General features: G+C 41.1%; 1 protein-coding gene across 5 annotated transcripts in view; it reads left to right on the top strand.

Moving 5' to 3' along the window:
- The window catches only part of Astn2 (astrotactin 2), an 848,095-nt gene that overhangs the window by 523,570 nt on the left and 306,147 nt on the right, over nt 1–18,378 (top strand). For all 5 annotated transcript variants that reach the window (XM_046451532.2, XM_046451529.2, XM_046451531.2 and 2 more), the window contains one exon: nt 4,857–5,023. In XM_046451532.2, coding sequence (XP_046307488.1) covers nt 4,857–5,023 — 167 coding nt within the window. The remainder of the gene's footprint in view (nt 1–4,856; nt 5,024–18,378) is intronic.

Raw genomic sequence — 18,378 nt, 5'->3', positions numbered from 1 at the left:
AGAAGTACCGTAAGGAAATCTACTTTTGAAAAAAGAAGAATAAAGTGGAAATAAAGTCTGCCTTTCCTATTTCTACACTATGTTTATGCTTCCCTCGCCTCATCCCTATTAACCTTTTATCACCTTATACTTCATTCTTTCTTCATAGTACTGTTTTATTCTATGAAATAATCATTTTACTTGTTTTATTATTAATCATTTGTTCTCTGGAGTTTAAGCTCCACGAGAGCAGTTTCTTGGCTGTCTTGTTTACAACAACCCTTATACCAACTAAAACATTTGCTCGGCACTGAGTAGGTGTGCAGTAAGTATTTGCTAAATGGTGCAATAAAGGACTTGGGAAGATAAGAAAGAAAAATCATCAACTAGTGGTTTCCATTAAGTTTCTCTGGGAAGGTTTGGTTCATTTATTTGTTATTTGTTAATTTATCCTCATTTATTAAGTGCCTGTGGTGTGCAAAAGTGTTATCTCACAGAGTCTCCAGAATGCCTCTGGGAGAGGCACTGTATTCCCATTTTGGAGATGAGAACCTGGGGGGCTCTCTTCTAGGTGAACCAGCCTTCCCAGATGCTCAGCCAGGAAGCCTGCAGTGGAATTCAGTCCTGACTTCACTGCCCACATTGTCATCTCCAAGCTGTGTCCCCACATAGATAAAGGAAACTGGAGCCCAAATAGGTTCATGGATTGTCCAAGGTCACAGGGCAAATGAGTGGTGGTGCCTGAGCGAGACCTCAGGCCTCGCCTCTGGAGATGTCAATACCCTAGACATCTCCCTTCTCCCATCACATCTCTTCCAGGAAGGCTTCCATGACTAACATTTCCTCACTCTGATATTCCCCATTCACTCACATTTCCAGAATCTTCCTTTTCCCAGCCAAATTGAACCATATTTTATAATATTTGCTCTAGAAACTAGTTCTTGTCTGCCGAATGTGTGCACTTCTTACCTCTTAAGCTAGATCCTAAGCTCCTTACAAACTCAGAACTGTAGCCACCCTTTGCTGATCACTAGGTTAGGTACTTGATAACATTTGTCTCACATTATTATTCATTGCTATGTGACAGATTATCCTAAATCAAGCATCCTAAAACAAACAAACAAAGTATTTATTACATTATGCAGTTCTGGAGAGTCAGAGTAACTTAGCTGTTGGCAAGGTGGCAATCAGGATGTAAGCTGGGGCTGCAGTCATCCCAGCAGGCTTGAATGGGATGGAGAATTCACCTCCAAGCCTGCACCTGTGTCTTTGACAGGCCCGGTTTCTCTGATTGTTACCTGCAGGCCTCAGTTTCCCACTATAAAACCACTTACCATCTCTCCTACCATCAGTTATCGGTCTCATAGACCAACCCTGGTACAGTACCATGAGGGATGGGGCCTATACAAGAGTGTGACCAGGAATCGTTGGGGACATTCTTTGCAGCTAGCTATGACACATTTACCCCCACACAGCAATCATATAAAGATAGGAGAGTTTAAGTCATGGACCAAAGGTCACACAGCTTGTAATAGTTTGAATTCGGTTTGAATAATTAATAATTCAGTTTGAATTCAGACCCATTATTCATAGGTACATAATTATACAGGTTTGTGGGATTTGCAGTTGTATATTCATACATACACACAACACGATTTGGTCCATTTCATTCTTCAGTACCTACCTTTTTCCTCCCCTCCCTCCTCTCTCCTCTGATTCCCTTCTTTTACTGCGGACCCTTCATGAATCCATAGATACCCTGAACTTCCTGTCTGGCACTCTGCAGTTTCATCCAACAAATAGCAAGTACCTACTATTGTGCCAGCTGAGGACAAACCCAAGGTAGCCTATCCTATGACAAATATTACATTTTGGTGGAGAAGACAGAAGATGAGCAATGGAATAATTGAAACAATGTACACATAATAAATAGTGGCAAAGGGGGACCTCATCTGCCCCCCTTGCCCTCTAAGACATGGGCATGAAGCCCTTAGCAGACGAAGGGAGGATCCTATGGGGGTCACTGATACATCTGCTCCACTTACTCAGAAAGTCTCTCCCATGTTCATGATCAAATTTAGGTATAATTCTAGCTCTGCCTTTATTCTGCTGTGTGATATTAATCAAGTTCCTTCCCCTTTCTGAACCTCAGTTCCTCAACTATAAATCATCTTGGGGAAAGAGACGGAGGCTCTGCAAGTTTGTCTTCATCAGTCAAATGCTTTAACCTAAAGGAAAGTGAGTAGCATGGAGAGCCCTGAGCTGAGACAAGGGGAGCCGGCCTCTGTGTCCTCCACTCCTGTGCTAAGGGACTCTGTGTGATGTGCTGCTGCTCTCTGACCCTCAGTGTTAAAGCATGGGGGTCAGATCAGCTCCAAGACCTGCCTTGCCCTGCTCTCTAAGACTGATATGCTTAGTAAGCAACAGGGGGTGAAGTGACTTGCCCAGGAGGCAGTAAAGAGCTGCAGACTGGCAAGCCTTCCAGGCCCTGCCCTGCCACCCTCTGTGTGTGAGTCCCTCTTCAGTTTCCTCATCTGTCCAATGAGAACAATGACAGGACCTGCTGTATTTATTTCCTCCAGCTATTGTAGCAAATCGCCACAAACTGGATGGCTTAAGACAACAGAAATGTATTCTCCCACGGTTCTGGAGGCCAGGAGTCCTACATCAAGGTGTCGGCAGGTCCTAGGGCCCCTACAGCAGAATCTAAGCCTTGCTTCTTACAGCAGTTATGGTTCATGGCCACGGGCATGCCAATCTCTGCTTCAAGTGCACATTGTCTTCCCCTCTATGTGGGTAATCTTGTTCTGCTTCTCTTATAAAGACATTCATGATAGCATTTAGGTCAGCCAGTAAAATACAGGAGACTCTCCTCCTGAGCTTTAGCTTAATCACATCTCAAAACCTTTACCACAGACAGACGTATTCACAGCTTCCAGGTTCCAGGGCTTAAGACAGGGAAGCATCTTGGGGAGTCATTATCTGTCTACTTCACTGGCTCATTTATTTGTATAAGGACTGAATGAGTAAAACAGGTCATGTGCTTAGATAATGCTCGGGTTGCAGTGAGCACAGATTTGAAAAACCAAGGTGGTTGGGAATCAGTGGCAGATGGAAAGAACTGGGACTACTACCCCACCCCAGGTCTCTCTTGTTTCCCAGTGAGATGGTCCAGTCCCCATCCCTGAGTCTCTGCAAACAGACAGAACCCAGCCCCCAGTGCCAGCAAATGGCTCCAAATGACCCCATGACCAGGTGCCCTTCTGTCTGACAGAATGTTCAGAGACAAGCAGGGGACTCCTCTGAGCTTGTATTAATATGGACAGCACTTCACTCACATGGAAAATTGATTTTTCTTTTTAAGCACAAAACGTAGCAGTTTTATAACCTTTCTGCAGCTTGACAAAGGCCATTTATAACCTACTTTCTCCATCACCCTTCCTGGTGCCAGTCTCAAATGCTCAAATGTCTCCAAGAACTCTCTTATGCATTCGTAATTACAAATTCTTCTTAGGCAAAATTTAATTTCCAAGAGGGCTGACCTCATGTTTTGTTGTGGTGGTTTTGGAAAATTAATTTTGTGTGTGTGTGTGTGTGTGTATTTATTGATGTCATTCAGAAGGGGAGCTTGGGGAGGGGGCTAGGGAGCTGGCTGGACCGGAGACAGGGGGAGGGCATTTTAATCAGTGATGTCCAGTGATGGATGAAGAGGGCTGGGCTCCAGGTGTTTATCTCCGTGGACAGGAAATGCCAGAAGGTTGAATGAAATTAAAACCTAGGTCCTCACTCTTCTGAAGGCAGGAGTGCTCCTATTGCTTCTCCATCAACTGCGCGGGAGAAGATGAGCTCAGCCTCAGCAAATGATGGAAAACTAAATAAAGGGCCAGATGTCCCCAGTATCAGATCATCCACTCCCAGAGCACTTAGCAGGTGCCAGACACACTGACGAGAACGTGACAGCTGAGGTCACTGAAGGTGGGAATTCTTGGGGTTTTTGCTTAGAGACCAGAGGAGGAATGTGCACAGGGCTGAGCAAGCATCTGAACATTTCTGTCGAGGAACCCCATTATGAGTTTAAGGAATATCTGAGTTAAAAAAAAAAAAAATCCATATATCCATTTAAGCTAAGAATGCTACTTAGAAATATCACTTTGGAGGAAAATTTCAGGAGGCCAAGCTAGAGACCTGTAGGCTAGTTAGGAGGCTTTTGGTTGTTCCCAGGATTCCTTTAGAGTTCAAGGGACAAGGGCGGAGAAGAGACCAGTTCAAGACAGAAAGATAACTCACGTTCATTTTGTGAGTACCAACCCTTGCCGCAAATTCTGAAGTAAGTTACGCACCCTCATGATACCATTTAAGCCCCACTAAAAATCTATAGTTGTGTTAGGCCCATTAAGTAGATGAGGACATTGAGAATCATAGAGGGTAGTAACTTGCCCAGGGTCACACAGTGAGAAGGACAAAAGCTGGAACTTAAGCTCATATTATTAGGGTCTCTTTAAATTATATCTGACGGCTTCCACAAGTGACCTTGCTAGCAGCAGACTCTATCAGGTGATAGCAATCCGAACAAGACTGAAGACAACCCAACAGTATCCATAACTTTCCAAACACTTTGCAGACACTATCTCCCTCCATTCTCACCACTCTATGAAGGAGATAGTCACAAAAATCCTCTTTTACAGGCAGGAAGGCTGAGGTTCAGAGAAGTAAAGGTTTTTTTTCCAAAGCCACCTAGCTATAAATTGGCCAAATGAGTCTTCAAACCTGTCTCTTTTGGTGTCTGACACACGAGGCTCTCAGAAGGTGGGAGGAGGGAGTATTGGGGCCAGCCGCCTCCTGTGCCATAACCACCCTATTGCCCTCTTTCTGAGCAGTGCCCAGAGGAGCTCAGGCCCATGAAGGATGGCTCTGGCTGCTACGACCACTCCAAAGGCATTGATTGCTCTGATGGCTTTAACGGCGGCTGTGAGCAGCTGTGCCTGCAGCAGACGCTTCCTTTGCCCTACGATGCCACCTCCAGCACCATCTTCATGTTCTGCGGGTGAGTCTATCTGTCCCCAAGGCCCAGGTGTGGGAACCCACAAGGCCGAGGGGGTATGGGTGGGAAAATGGTCAGGAACTGCTGCCTCTCCAGCCTGGGCTGACCTTCAGGGAAATGGCCTCTCATTTCTATTCTGCTTCAGCCCAAGACGTCAAAGGCAAGAGAAGAATGTTGAAGAGAAGAATGACAGAGGAAAAATAAATAATGGATTAATACATGCAATAATAGAGTCCCTGCCCCCGTTTCATCCAGGGTCAGAATATTTTCCTTGTGAGGTCTCCTGCCCCTTCTGCATGCCCTCCTGCAGCCCTGGGCAGTGCTGAGTGGAGAGAAAAGCAAGGATCGCGAAGGTGTTCACACAGGAACCATCAGGTGTGGTGCGCAAGCAAATCCATAGGTTTAACCCAGGTTTGAACCTAGATTCTGAAGGAACTCAGCAGGTTGAGTCCAGCATCAGTGTCTGTGGCCCTAGTGCCCCATAGGTGAGGACGAGTAATCGCAGATAGCTGGTGCCTAGGAAACAATACACTCAAAGCTTGTGTCATAGCTTGGGACTCAGGAAGAACTCAAATAAGGACGTTGTTGTTTCTCATTTTCACAGTCCTGGGGATGAAACTCAGGGCCTTGGACAAACCAGGCACATGCTACTACTGAGCTACATGCCCAGTCCCTTAAACTGAATATTAAAAGTAGCAGGAGAACAAAAAAAGGGGGAGCACATTGGAACTAAACTTGCTGAGTAGAATCAGGCCACTTGCTTTCTCTCTCTGGGCTACAGTTTAACTGTCTGTGCAAAGAAATCACTGCACAACTATGGCTCCCATTTCTTCCAACTTACCTTGTTTTCCCTATGTGTAGTAGAGTTACCTCCGCCCCAGACATCACTTAGGAAAGCGTTTGGTCCTCAGTAACCACTCAAGAAAATAGCAGCATTCTGTTCTTCTCATGTCTTTTCTGGTTATATCGTCCCATTAGAAAATTTGCTTATCTTTGACATTCTGTGACTCAGAAAAACAATCGTATGCTTGTGTGAGAAGGATTCCCAGTGCTCTCGTCATTGTGGTAGGAAAGCAGAATATGAGATTTAGCAACCTCTGCAGTCCATCTATCACAGAAAAGGGAGGTGGGTTTTATCCCAGTTTACCAGAAAACTGATCGAATTTGCACGGTTCTAATACACAGAGTTTAGTATTTATTACAGGGTCTCCTTTCCTGCCCCAGTCACGCTCAGGGTTGCAGGTGCCTTGAAGCAGGTGTTGGGGCAGCTCGCTGGAGGTCCTAGATATGTATCAGTAAAATAAATAAGAAATAAATTAGCCTATGCGGACCTGAATTTATGGCGGTCTCTCCTCAGCCTAAGTGACTGCAGGGCAGTGTTGACTAAATTATGCATGGACTTGGATCTGCAGGCTTGCATACAGAATCAGCTGGGTCCTTATCATTGTTATTTTCCTCTCCATCTCCTTGTGGGGAGGGTGTTCTTCTATGGAAAATAACAACAGGAACAGCAGCAGCCGAAGCACTAATGGATTTTGACATGGGAAACTATCACCACCTTCCATCCAGAGCCCACGATAGGGAACCTTGGATTTGGTAATGCTAAGATTTTAATCCCATCAGGACTGAAGACTCCTGACCTTCAGTTGCCTCAATACCTACTACCTCAATATAATGATATCTATGAACAGTGCAAAATACTTAACATTTATTATTCAATTAAAGCTAAGCAACATGCTCAAGGTCTACGAAACACAACTGGGAAACACATTATTAATTGTATGACCTTGAACAAGTTACTTGACATCTCTTAGCTCTGGGCCTCAGTTTCTTCATCTGTAAAAACACCAGAATAATAGTCCCTGTCTATAGAGTAGTTATGAGCTCTAAAAACATTGCTTACATTACGATTTACATAAATATTTAAAGTGCTTTGGAACAGCATCCTGCATCAAGTTAGCACTATATATGTTCATTCACTAAAGTAACTCAAGTGAATGATCCTAATGACAGTCACCCATCACTTGCTCAGGGACCTCATGCCCTCAACATTTTGGTTTCTGGATCTCTGAAATGGACTTTCTTACCTTTTCTGCCATGGAAGGTCTGTGGAAGTGTTAAATAAGAGTTGATTTGGGCCAGAGTGTGTTGTGTGCTGTTAAGACCCATCCAATGCAGGTAAACTGGACAACAAAGGAAATGAAACCCAGGTCTCCAAACACCAACTGCAGCTTTAATATGCTTTTGGAAATTGTCTATTAAGGATGCAAATGAGAAGTTACCCACACTTGTTAGAAGCACTGTAAACAATGAAGGCTATTAGCAGGTGCTTGTGAGAGAGTTGGTTGAGGGAGAAGTGGGAAGTTATTGAATTAAGCAGGGAAAACAAAGCAAATCCTTACTTACTCAAAGAGACCTTCCCAACTTGTGGAAAACTCTGTAAACTTAAAGAGTTTTCTGAATATAGGGACAGGTTTAATAATTCTGTTTAATAACAACAGCTCTAGGTTTAATCCCTAGTACCAAAAAAAAAAAAACAATAGCAGCTAGCAGCTTACTAAGCACTCCTTTTTTAAAATATTTTTTTAGTTGTAGTTAGACACAATACCTTTATCTTATTTATTTTCATGTGGTGCTGAGGATCGAACCCAGCGCCTAGCACATGCTAGGTGAGCACTCTACCGCTGAGCCACAACCCCAGCCCTACTAATCACTTCTTATGTGCCATGACTATAGTAAGTGCTTTGTGCACATTAACTCATTTAATTGTCATAACAATTCTGCAAGAGAGGTGCTATTATGATTCTCACCTTACAGTTAAGAAAACCAAACACAGTGACTTGCCAAAGGTCACACAGCTGGTAAGTGGTGGCTGTCAATTATTCAAACCCAGTGATTCTGGTGCCAATCAAGACAGATCTTATGTCAGTTGCTGGCCTCTGGACACATCTAGTCATGTGGTCTTGGGCAACTCACTCAATTTCTTTGAGCATGTGTGTTTTCATGTACCATCAGAAGTGACTACAGCCCCACTATGCAGATCAAGTGAACCTGTGCAAGAATGAGCTGTCATACTTAATTAAGCCCTCAGTAAACCATAGTACTAGTCTAACAGGTGGAAAACCATCACATTCAATTATTTAATTACTGGATTTGATGTCTGGCTTGCCAGTTTATCTCCAGTATCTAGAATAGTGTTTGGCACATAGCAAGTGCTCAATTAGTAACTGTTAAATGAAGTTGCTCAAATAATGGAGCCAAAGGAGTGGTTCCTATTTACCCTTTCCAGCTGCATTTCCAACTATATCCCTCTTCCTGTGTTAGCCTCTTAGCTTCAGCCTCTGTTTTCTGACTACTTTCTGTGTCTCCTCTTCCCTTCCTGTGTATACCCTCTCCACTCAGATGTCCCTGAACCTTTAACTTGGACACTTGTTTCATCTTCTGTCATTTCTTTAGCAAGTCCCCCTGGAGTCCATGGGGTCAGCATGAGATGAGCAGCTACCCTGAATCTAAGAACCAATAACCATCATTTCTCAAGTGGGATTAGGACATATATGGAAATAATTTTTCTCTTTGTTTTATTTTTGTTATATATATATACACACACACACACATGTATGTATGTATATATATATTTTTCATTTCTACACAGGGGGCCTTATTAAAAGAAGAGGCTGCTTACATTTTGCCCTATATTCTAACTTATCCCAATGAAATTCTGACACTTCCCAAAGACTGGACCTCTGCTAGCTGCCCTGATTATCAGCCCCTTACCAAGCCAAGTTCCCCCCAAATGGATAAAGCATCCAATCTCTAGGGTTATTCCACTACTCCTCTGACTCTCCATTGTGGTTGCCCCATTACCTGGTTGACTCACTGGTACTGCCCCACTGTGAACTCCTCAGGAGCAGGGACAATGCCCTAGTCACCTGTGTGTCTGTATTATCATTCCATACTAATTGACCTAAAGACTTCTTCAAAACTATAAGGGTTGAATTCCTCCACCTAAGGTTTGTTGCACCCACTCTGTGCCCGACCTTTAAGGAGATGCTAAGAGGGCCACGAATCATCAAGCACAAGTCCTAGCCCACCATGTGCAAAGAGGGTACTGTGAGCAGGTGGCTGGGCCTCACTTGGTCCTGACTGATGTTCACAGAGCACAGGTACCAATATGGTAGGCAGAAACAGGTCAACTGGAAGTAGGTTGAGAAGGTCACTGGATACTAAGCTGAAGTATTTAGAAAAGATCTTGTAGGTGAAGAAGCATTACCTTCTGTGAAGAGCCTGACAAGTTACCTAGCAACCGAGTTTGTCGGTTTCATTTGTGTGGGTGTGTTTACAACGTCTGCGGTGCACACTGCCAAGAGAACTTAATTTTATCCACATAAATCCAGCACGGTTTTAAAAAAGCTGTTAATATAAAGATAGGACTGATCAGAGCCATTTGTAAGGAGCGAAAAGGAAAGGGAGAAAATGGTTTCAGGAGTCTGAAATGAGAGAGTTGCTCAACATGAGACAAATTTAACTTTGTGCTTCTTGGCAACCAAAGTAAACAGAGAAAAAAAAAAATACCCAAACAAGACATAGTGGATTATACAGTCATCCTCTTCAGAAAAAGAAATTCTGATTTTCTGTTTTGTTTTCAGGGGGTCTACACTTTTCCCTGATATCATCTGCTAAGAGATTTTCCCACGTATTCTTATGTAAGGGAGAGAATTCCATCAACTTTTTAAAAGTTTCCATATCTCCCAAGTGACTTAGAGAAGGAAACTGAGGCCCAAAGTTCTCAAAACAAGTTAGCAAATAAAATTGAGTTAGGAACTGGGGACATCCCAAGTATGTTTAGGACCTAATTCTCATGAAAATATATTCAAAATATGAACTCAAAGAGCATATGTGGTCTCAACTCATCCTTATTAGCCTGTTTAATGTCCCTTTCATGTGATTTTAGGAGGAGATGAATTCAGGTATTTAATGTCCACAATTAACTGGAAGCCATTTCTGTCCTTGTCAAAGTCTGGTCTGGTGGAATGGGGGCGACGGCTTTGACTTTGACAGTCAACATCCAGTTGCAGAGGGTGGAAAGCATTCTTCAGGCAAATATTCTTTGGTGGTTTCTGCCTAAAAGCCTTTTTAAGCTAGTGCCTGGGCTGTCCCCCTTCTGACTTTTGATTAGAGGATGTGGACTTTCCCTCTAATAGTTCACACTGAATACTTTCAGGCTGGATTCTCATCAAATATTACTACTTGTGTTCTCTGCTGTTGAAACATTGGGCAAAGCTCACATGTAAGAAATATTCACAAAGAATCAAGAGAAACACATAATGTCCACCTTTTCTTCAGCTAGGTATAATTCCCATGGTTTTGTAACATACCCAGAGATTTTTTTTTTAAGTAAAAAATAAAAATAAAAAACAGAGAAGCTGAGTGTCGAGGCCCATGTGGGAGAATCTGCGCTCAGTAACTGCCTCCTGCAAGTTCCCAGGACACCAAGGGATAGTAAAGGCTCTGACAAGGTCCTTGGTGGGGAAACAAATTTCTTTGATTGTAGGGTACGATATTTTCTGCATTTTAACATCTCTGAAATGAGGAGTATCTTATTTTCAATTTTTTTTTCTATGATTTCTTTCTTTTCTTCCATCGTGTTAAATGAAATACTAGTGTTTCTTACCATTTGGGTGGCTCTTAGAGTAGATCAAATATGCGAATACATTAGCCCAGAGGTCCTCATGGACTCCTGTTTCCTTCCCCCTTTTCAAAAGAATAGCCTCGCATATAGAACCTCCAAAATGGCTTTCCTGGGAACGCAGTGTATCCTCAAGTGAAGCCTGGAAACCAAGACCACAGAGAACAGCTCTACTGAGCTTCATTTTGGTTAATGTGGGGACAATCCAGGGAGACTTCATGGGAAGGACTCTGGTGGCATTGGTTAGTGGGGTTAATGCCATCGAGAGCGTCAGCTGCTGGTCCTGGCCCTGATGACCCCAGGTGAGATTTCTCATGGTGTCACGTGTCAGGGTCAGCTCTGAGCAGCCTTCTCCTCTCTTACTTTGATGATGGGTATGCAGGCTGACGCTCACCTGCGTTCAAGTCTGTCTAGCTCCTTGAGCTGTTCTTACCCTTACCTTTTCTCTGTTCTTATTTTTGTTTAGGATTTGATTCCCTTCCTTATTTTTAAAAAATATTTTCTAGTCTGTGGATCTCATTAAATCATTTTATTGGTTCCACAGACCATTGAGAAATGGATGAATAAGCAAATAAATAAAAATGCTGTCTGCACGGAGGGTTTGTACACAATGCCATTTTTTTTTTTTTTGCATGTGTGTATATGTGTCCCAATTTCCTCCTTTGAAAAACAGATTTGAGAAAGTCATTTGTGTTGCAGTGGAGAGAACAGTGGATTTGGAGTAAGAAGGCCCAAGTCCATGTCCTGGATTTTCCCAGGTCCTATGTGACCTTAGTCAAGAAGATTAGAAGTCCCAGGCCTCAGGGTCCTCCGTGGCCATGTTGGAATGGAAGTACCATCTGAAGGTCCTGCTGTGAGGATTAAGGAAAAAGTGCTCCTGGGTAGAAACATAACAAGGCTTGATGCCACCGTCTCCACAGTCCCAGTGTTACTCATCATGTGAGGGGTGTGTCAGGGTGACACATTTGTTGCCTTCAGCTAAAGTGCCCAGTTTCTGTCTTTGTACTTATTTTATGTTTTGCATTTTGGCATATGTATAAATATAATTTCTTGTGGATTTTGGCTCGTTTCCGGTAAGCCTACGCTCTGTAAGAAAATCTCCCAGACAACAGAATGTTCTGCAGGAGCTGTATAATTATGTGGCATCATATGAAAATAAAATCAAAAACAGAAACCAACAACTAAACAGACCTTCACGTAAATCTTCCTGTGCCCCGAGGTGGCTTGGGGGAGAGAATTGCTTATATTCCAAAACTCAGAGAGGATCATTCGCCTTCCTGAGTCCCTGTGTTTTTACCACTCTGTCTCTAAGGGTCTTACTGCGCACACACCAGGCCTTTTATCTCTCCCTCCTTCCTCTCCTGCTAACCCATAATCCTTCTCCACCCCAAGCAAAAGAAAATCACCACAAGCTTACAGTGTGACCAGGTTAAGATCTCTCTCTCTCTCTCTCTCTCTCTCTCTCTCTCTCTCTCTCTCTCTCACACACACACACACACACACACACACACACACAATTCACATTCACATGCACTCATACACACTTACAGATTTGAACTTCTCAGTTTCATTCCCAGCACCATAATGACTGATCACTCTGCTTCTCCAAACCTGTTTCCTTATCCTGCAATGGGAGCAGCAGCTCCCTAAGAAAGCTGTGCATGTCCTAACCTTTCTGCAGACATCCCCACAAACTCAGTGGCACAAAACAGCCCAAATTTATTTCTTTACAATTCTAAAGGCCAGAATTCCTAGAATCTAGGCTTTGCATGACTGCATTCCTGCTAGAGACCTTAGTGGAGAATCGGCTTCCTTTTTTAGCTGGTAGAGACTACCTGTATTCCTTGATCCTTTTGTCTCTTTCTTATAAAGATCACAGGGGGTTATATTGGGTCCACACAGATAACCCAGGATAATCTTTCTGTCTCAAAATTCTTTAGACCGTCACATTTGCAAAGTCTCTTTTGCTACAAATTTGCAGATGTGTCTGTTATTTTTTGTTTTTGTTTTTGTTTCCATAACAAAATGCCTGAGATAAATACTCTTATAAGGAGAAAGGTTTATTTTTTCTCATAATTTCAGAGGTTTCAGTTTATGGTCCCTTGTCCCTGTTGCTCGTGGCCTGTGGCTACCCTGTGTGTGAATGTGGGATTATGAGGCAGAGGAGGCTGCTCACCTCATGGAAGAGAAGGGGGGGGTCAAAAGGGACAGAGGACAAAATATCCTAACTTCCTTCCACTAGGTCCTATCTCTGCCACCTCCCAGTCAAGCCATGGGCTGGAGTCCAAGCCTTTAATATGTGGGTCTTTGGGGTCTTTTGAGGATTAGGATATGAACACTTAGGGAACATTATTCTATCTATTAGAGGTTATAATAAGAAACAAACCACATCATATACCCAAAATGTCCACTTGATCATGAAATATTAAACGTGGGCCTGAGCATTGCATATAGTGTGTGTGGGGGTATGTAATGCATTTTTTAAAAATTTATGCAATACATATAATGATTCCGTGTGCATAAATGTACATTGTCTGATGTATTATTTTCCAATGAAGGAAACACAACAAGTTATGTTCTAAAATTTTGCTTTGAAGCAAAAAAAAAAAAAAAAAATGAAGTCTAGAGAGAAACCAAAAACTGGGATCTGAGAACTAGTGGAAACAAAATTTATACTCCCTAAAGTATAACTGGGCTAATAATCAGATAACTCATAATAACATGAATAATAATAATTACACAATTGCTGGTGCATTACTTGGCCACTACACAGTTTTGTTTGTTTGTTTGTTTGTTTGTTTTTTACTTTTTTTGTGGTGCTGGTGATCAAACACAAGGCCTTGTGCATGCAAGGCAAGCACTCTACCGACTGAGCTATATCCCCAGCCTTTACACAGTTTTGTTCTTTACCTAAGTTATCCCTAATTCTTACATCTGCTGTATAATGAGGATTTAAGTTACCTCATTTAACAGATGATAATACTGAGCCCTAGGAAAGAAGGAGATTTGGCCAAGGTCACATAGCTGGTAGGTGGGACAACCTCTATTTAAATTCAGATTAAATTAGCTCCAAAATTGACACATTGTTTCTCCCTTAAGTAAAGGGGCATGAAATCTCAATAAATTCACAAAGGTAGAAATCATACATGCTACTTTCTTATTAAGAATTAACAATGAAGGGGGAACAAATCTATTGGGATTTTTTTTTAATAACTACCTTCTAAGTTCCACTTGGGTATGGGAAAAAAAAAAAGTCAGGCTGAAAACCGCTTTAGAAATAAACAGGAGCAGGAAAGCTGCATGTCGAACTCGTGGGATGTAGGAAAAGCTGCCGTCAGACAGGCCACAGCTTTTTGTAAGAAGCAAGAAAGATTGAAAATAAACAAATGATGCATTTGAATTAAAAAGCCAGAGAAAGAATTATGAAACAATGTAAAGAAAGCAGAAGAAGGAATTGAATTGGAACAGAGGGGGATAAAGGGAGTCCATCAATGAAATACAAAAAGACTCCTTCAAGCAGAAAGAGAGAGACAGGGGAGAGAAGAGAAGAGAGATTAAAAATCACATCAGGAATGAGCTAGGGACATAACTATAGAAGCACAGAAGATAAAACAAATTTTATGAGAATGCTGTGTGCAACTTTATGCCAACACACTTGAAAGTCTTGGTGAAATATATTATGTTCTTAGAAAACACAAATTGCCAATTTTGAGTCATGATGATATAGAAAATCTAAGTAGGCAAATAAAGTGGAAATAAATGACAAGAAAGCTAAGTATCAACAACTGAGAAGAAGATATCAAGCCTGGAGATTGATAGGCAGGTCCTGTCAAATCATCTAGGAACCAATAACCTCTAACTTAGGTAAACTGAGCTAGAGAAAAAAAACCAAAATGACAGCTTTCTAATTTATTCTCTAATCCTAAAACCCAAACTGAGAAAATATGTGTTCATCCTTCTAGAAAATTTGGGGAGACACATTAGAAGTAATGATTTATTTGTATTGGTAGGATTCCAAATCAACTGACATAAATCAATAACTTTTCTCAAATCACTAACTAGAAAATATAAGTGAAAATATGATCATATTCTTGAAGTGATAAAGTATAATAATAGAAGCTTTCACTCTCCAGGGACACACCATGTTCCAAACATGACACCTTTAATTCTCACAATGGTTTTTAAAGTGGGACTTCTTTACAGATAAACAAACAAGGTTCAGAGAAGCTAAGCAGTCTGTCTGAGGTCACACACAGCCTGTAAGTGATGGAATCAGGATTTAGACTCTGTTGACCTGGATCCAAAACACATGCTTGTAACCTCTAGAGTGTAGTACCTCCCATAAATGTTTATGAATAAGACATGTGCCATACCTTTCTGACAAAAAGTCTAAAACTTCAAAAAATTTTTTTTAAATGATAAATGGAGATATAAATTCTTTTCTGAATGAGAAGACTTCAATTTATAAAGAAGCTGTAATAGTTAAGATGAGATAAGCTTTGTCGCTCTAACAGGAGAAGACCTCCTGCCCCAAAGAGAAACATGTACACAGAAGTTAGTTTCTTATTCGTGCAAGGTGTGCTGTGATGGAAGCCACCTGCCTTCATCCTGTAATATGCCTTTGAAACACATGATCTCCAAGTAGACCAGAGCAAGAGAAGAAAGTGGCCTGGAAAATGCAGGATGTTGTAGAAGGGCTAAGTCTCATCAGTACTGGTTCCATTGCTAAAAATACAGAAGGTCTCTCTTTCCCTCTCCAGCCAATTGCAAGAAAAGCTTCGTCTACAGGGCGCACCCAGGGAGAGGAACAGTGCAATGAATGCAAGAAAGTGTCTCTGGCATAGCCCTCAACAGTGCCCAGCACAGAACTGACTCTCCAATCATATATATATATATATATATATATATATATATATATATATATATATATATGAACGATTCTTAACTGAAGACTAAAACTTTCCCCAAACTTCAATACATTACCACCTAAAATTAATCCACCACCTTCCAAATTTTCATGAGGGTTTTACCTGGCCTTTGGTGAGCTAATTCTAAAATTCATTTGAAGGGGAAAATAAGGAAGAGCACTCTAAAAAGTTTGAAATAGAAAATCAGCATTCATGAGGGAGAGAGGACTTACTTTATCCTATCCAAAACAAGTCATAAATCTAGAGTAATTAAAAGTTAGAGAATTATTTCAGGAATATATATGTAAGGAAATAGGAAAATCCCCAGCCACGTATGCATGCTATACATTGGGATTTAGTAATCTGATAAAATCGCATTCAAATTAGTTGGCAAAAAGATGAACTTTTTAGGTAATTGTCTTCCTGATTTAAAAAATAGTTCAGTTAAAGTAACAACTCTCACAGCACCCAAAAATAAATTCCATATATATTAAGTAATCAAAACCAAAAAATTATAAAAAATACTAGAATTACGTACAGAAAGATATTTTATCATCTTGTAGCTTTCTAAACATTACATAAAATTCAGAAGCAATAAAGGACTAGAATATAGAAGTTATAAGCCATCAAAAGCAAGATTAAAATACAAGCACAGACTAGAAGAAGATTCTAATACATATTGGAGAGTGAAGAATAACTAATCAGAAAATATGCAGAGCATATGCAAACCAATAAGAAAAGACAGATATCATAGTAGTAAATGGTCAAAGCACATGAACAGACAGCCTGCAGAAGGAGAAACCTAAATGACCATAACATGAAAACATGCTGGACTTCATCAGCAATCAGGGAAATGCAAGTCCAAACAAAATATGAGTTAATTTTCCCATCCCAGAGTGGCAATATCCATATGAATGATGTGGCAAGATCGGACCTCTCATTCATCAATGATGGGCTTGTAAACTGGGTGAGCCTCCACAGATGGCAATTTAGTAGATCTATCAAAATTTTAAAATTCATAAAACATTGACCCAGCAATTCCTCTTGTAAGAATCTGTCTTATAGAAACATACACATGTGCACAGTGATATATGTATAAAGACTTTCATTATAGCACTGTTGTAATAACAAATAGCTATAAACAGCCAAAGTGCCCATCAATAAAAATTAGTTAAAAACATTATGTTGCATTTATACTGTGCAGTGCCAGATAGCGGTTTTAAAAGAACAGATTTATATGTTAGAGACTTGAAAAAAAGAATCTCCAAAAAATTGCCTTAGTTGTCATTGCATGTCTCATAGCAATGCATAGTGCAATTCTCTTGATGGGTTTATTATTAAATGTCTATGCTGTGGATGTGTATTTAAATGCATTGGAAAAAAAGTCCTGGAAGAATACATAACAGATGACAGTGATGATCACTGGGACAGGATGTGTGAAGTGACAAGTGAAGAACTTCCACATCTTATTCTATAGACTTTGATAATGTTTACTCATTGACAACAATAATCTATTCATATGTGCAGAGGCATGCATGTATATGGGTATGTGGAGAGAGAGACAGAGACAGGGAGAGAATTCTATCTACTTTACCCAGGAAACGATTTCTTCCTATTTTCTGAGGGCCTCCTAAGATAGATAGGGAGCTAGATTGATAGAGCACGTACATGTGTTCTACATTTTCATATGCATTCAATTCATCTCCACTGCAACTGTAGTAAGAGGAATTTACAGAAGCAAAAAGGAAGGATAGACTTTACCAAGGCTTGAGGACAGGGCTGCCTTCCAAGAGGCTTTTTCTTCTACTTTGAGCAAGAACTTGCAGACATTAGAAAGACAATCAGGGCATCAGTGTAGTACACAGGGGCATAGGAGGAAGCCAAGGAAAAGACTGACAGCTTGCTTCATGCATGAGAAGTTCCTGGCTTTTCACTAAAGTGGTTTTGGGTCATGCTTTCAGCTCTGCTTGTCTCTTTATTTCTCCCTCCCCCTCCCCCTCCCCCTCCCCCTTTTAATACTATGGGTTTAACCCAGGAACATTTTACCATTGAGCTACATTTCCAGTTCTTTTTATTTTTAATTTTGAGACAGGGTCTTGCTAAGTTGCTGTGGCTGATTTCAAACTTGCAGTCCTCCTGCCTCAGCCTCCAGAGTCACTGAGATTACAGGTCCACGCCCAGTTCCACCTTTCTTTTTTTCTGCCTCCAGTTTGATTCTATGACTCTTGTATCAATCAGCCACTGGTCTCAGCAACTTGCTTACATTGTTTCCAAACCACCTCACAGAGCCTCTGCCTGGTCCTATGAGTTCCTGAATCTCTTTGCAGTCAGATTAAATGGATCTTCATTCCACCCTTTGAAAAAAGACAAATAAGAGAGAGCCTGCTTCATACAGACTCAAACTTAAAAATCTAACCATGTCATATTATGCAAAGAGAAACCACTGGATTTGAAGGAGACAAGAGTAAAAAAAATTCTTTGCTGCTAAGCAGGTCTGAATTTGAATGCTAACTTTGCCACTCACAGCGTGATAAATTCTTCATTTTGGGGTTCTCATATTGTGTGCATAGTAGGAATTTTATTCTTCTTCATGCTTAAGAAATAAATATGCACATTGTCCAGTGGATAGAACTGCTCAATAACTAGAAATACCATTATTACTTCCACTATAGTAATGACTTTGTTAAGTACATTGTAATATTTTTGTAACCAGTGAATCTTGTGACCTCATGGCATTCTATTGAATTAAGTAAGATGGGAGGTCC

Source organism: Marmota monax, unplaced genomic scaffold, assembly GCF_021218885.2.
Source record: "Marmota monax isolate L192 unplaced genomic scaffold, Marmota_monax_Labrador192_F-V1.1 WCK01_AAM20220418_F8-fsc00020, whole genome shotgun sequence".
NCBI classification, from domain to species: domain Eukaryota; kingdom Metazoa; phylum Chordata; class Mammalia; order Rodentia; family Sciuridae; genus Marmota; species Marmota monax.
Note: the sequence above shows the minus strand (reverse complement) of the source record. Positions and strands in the feature narration are given on the sequence as shown.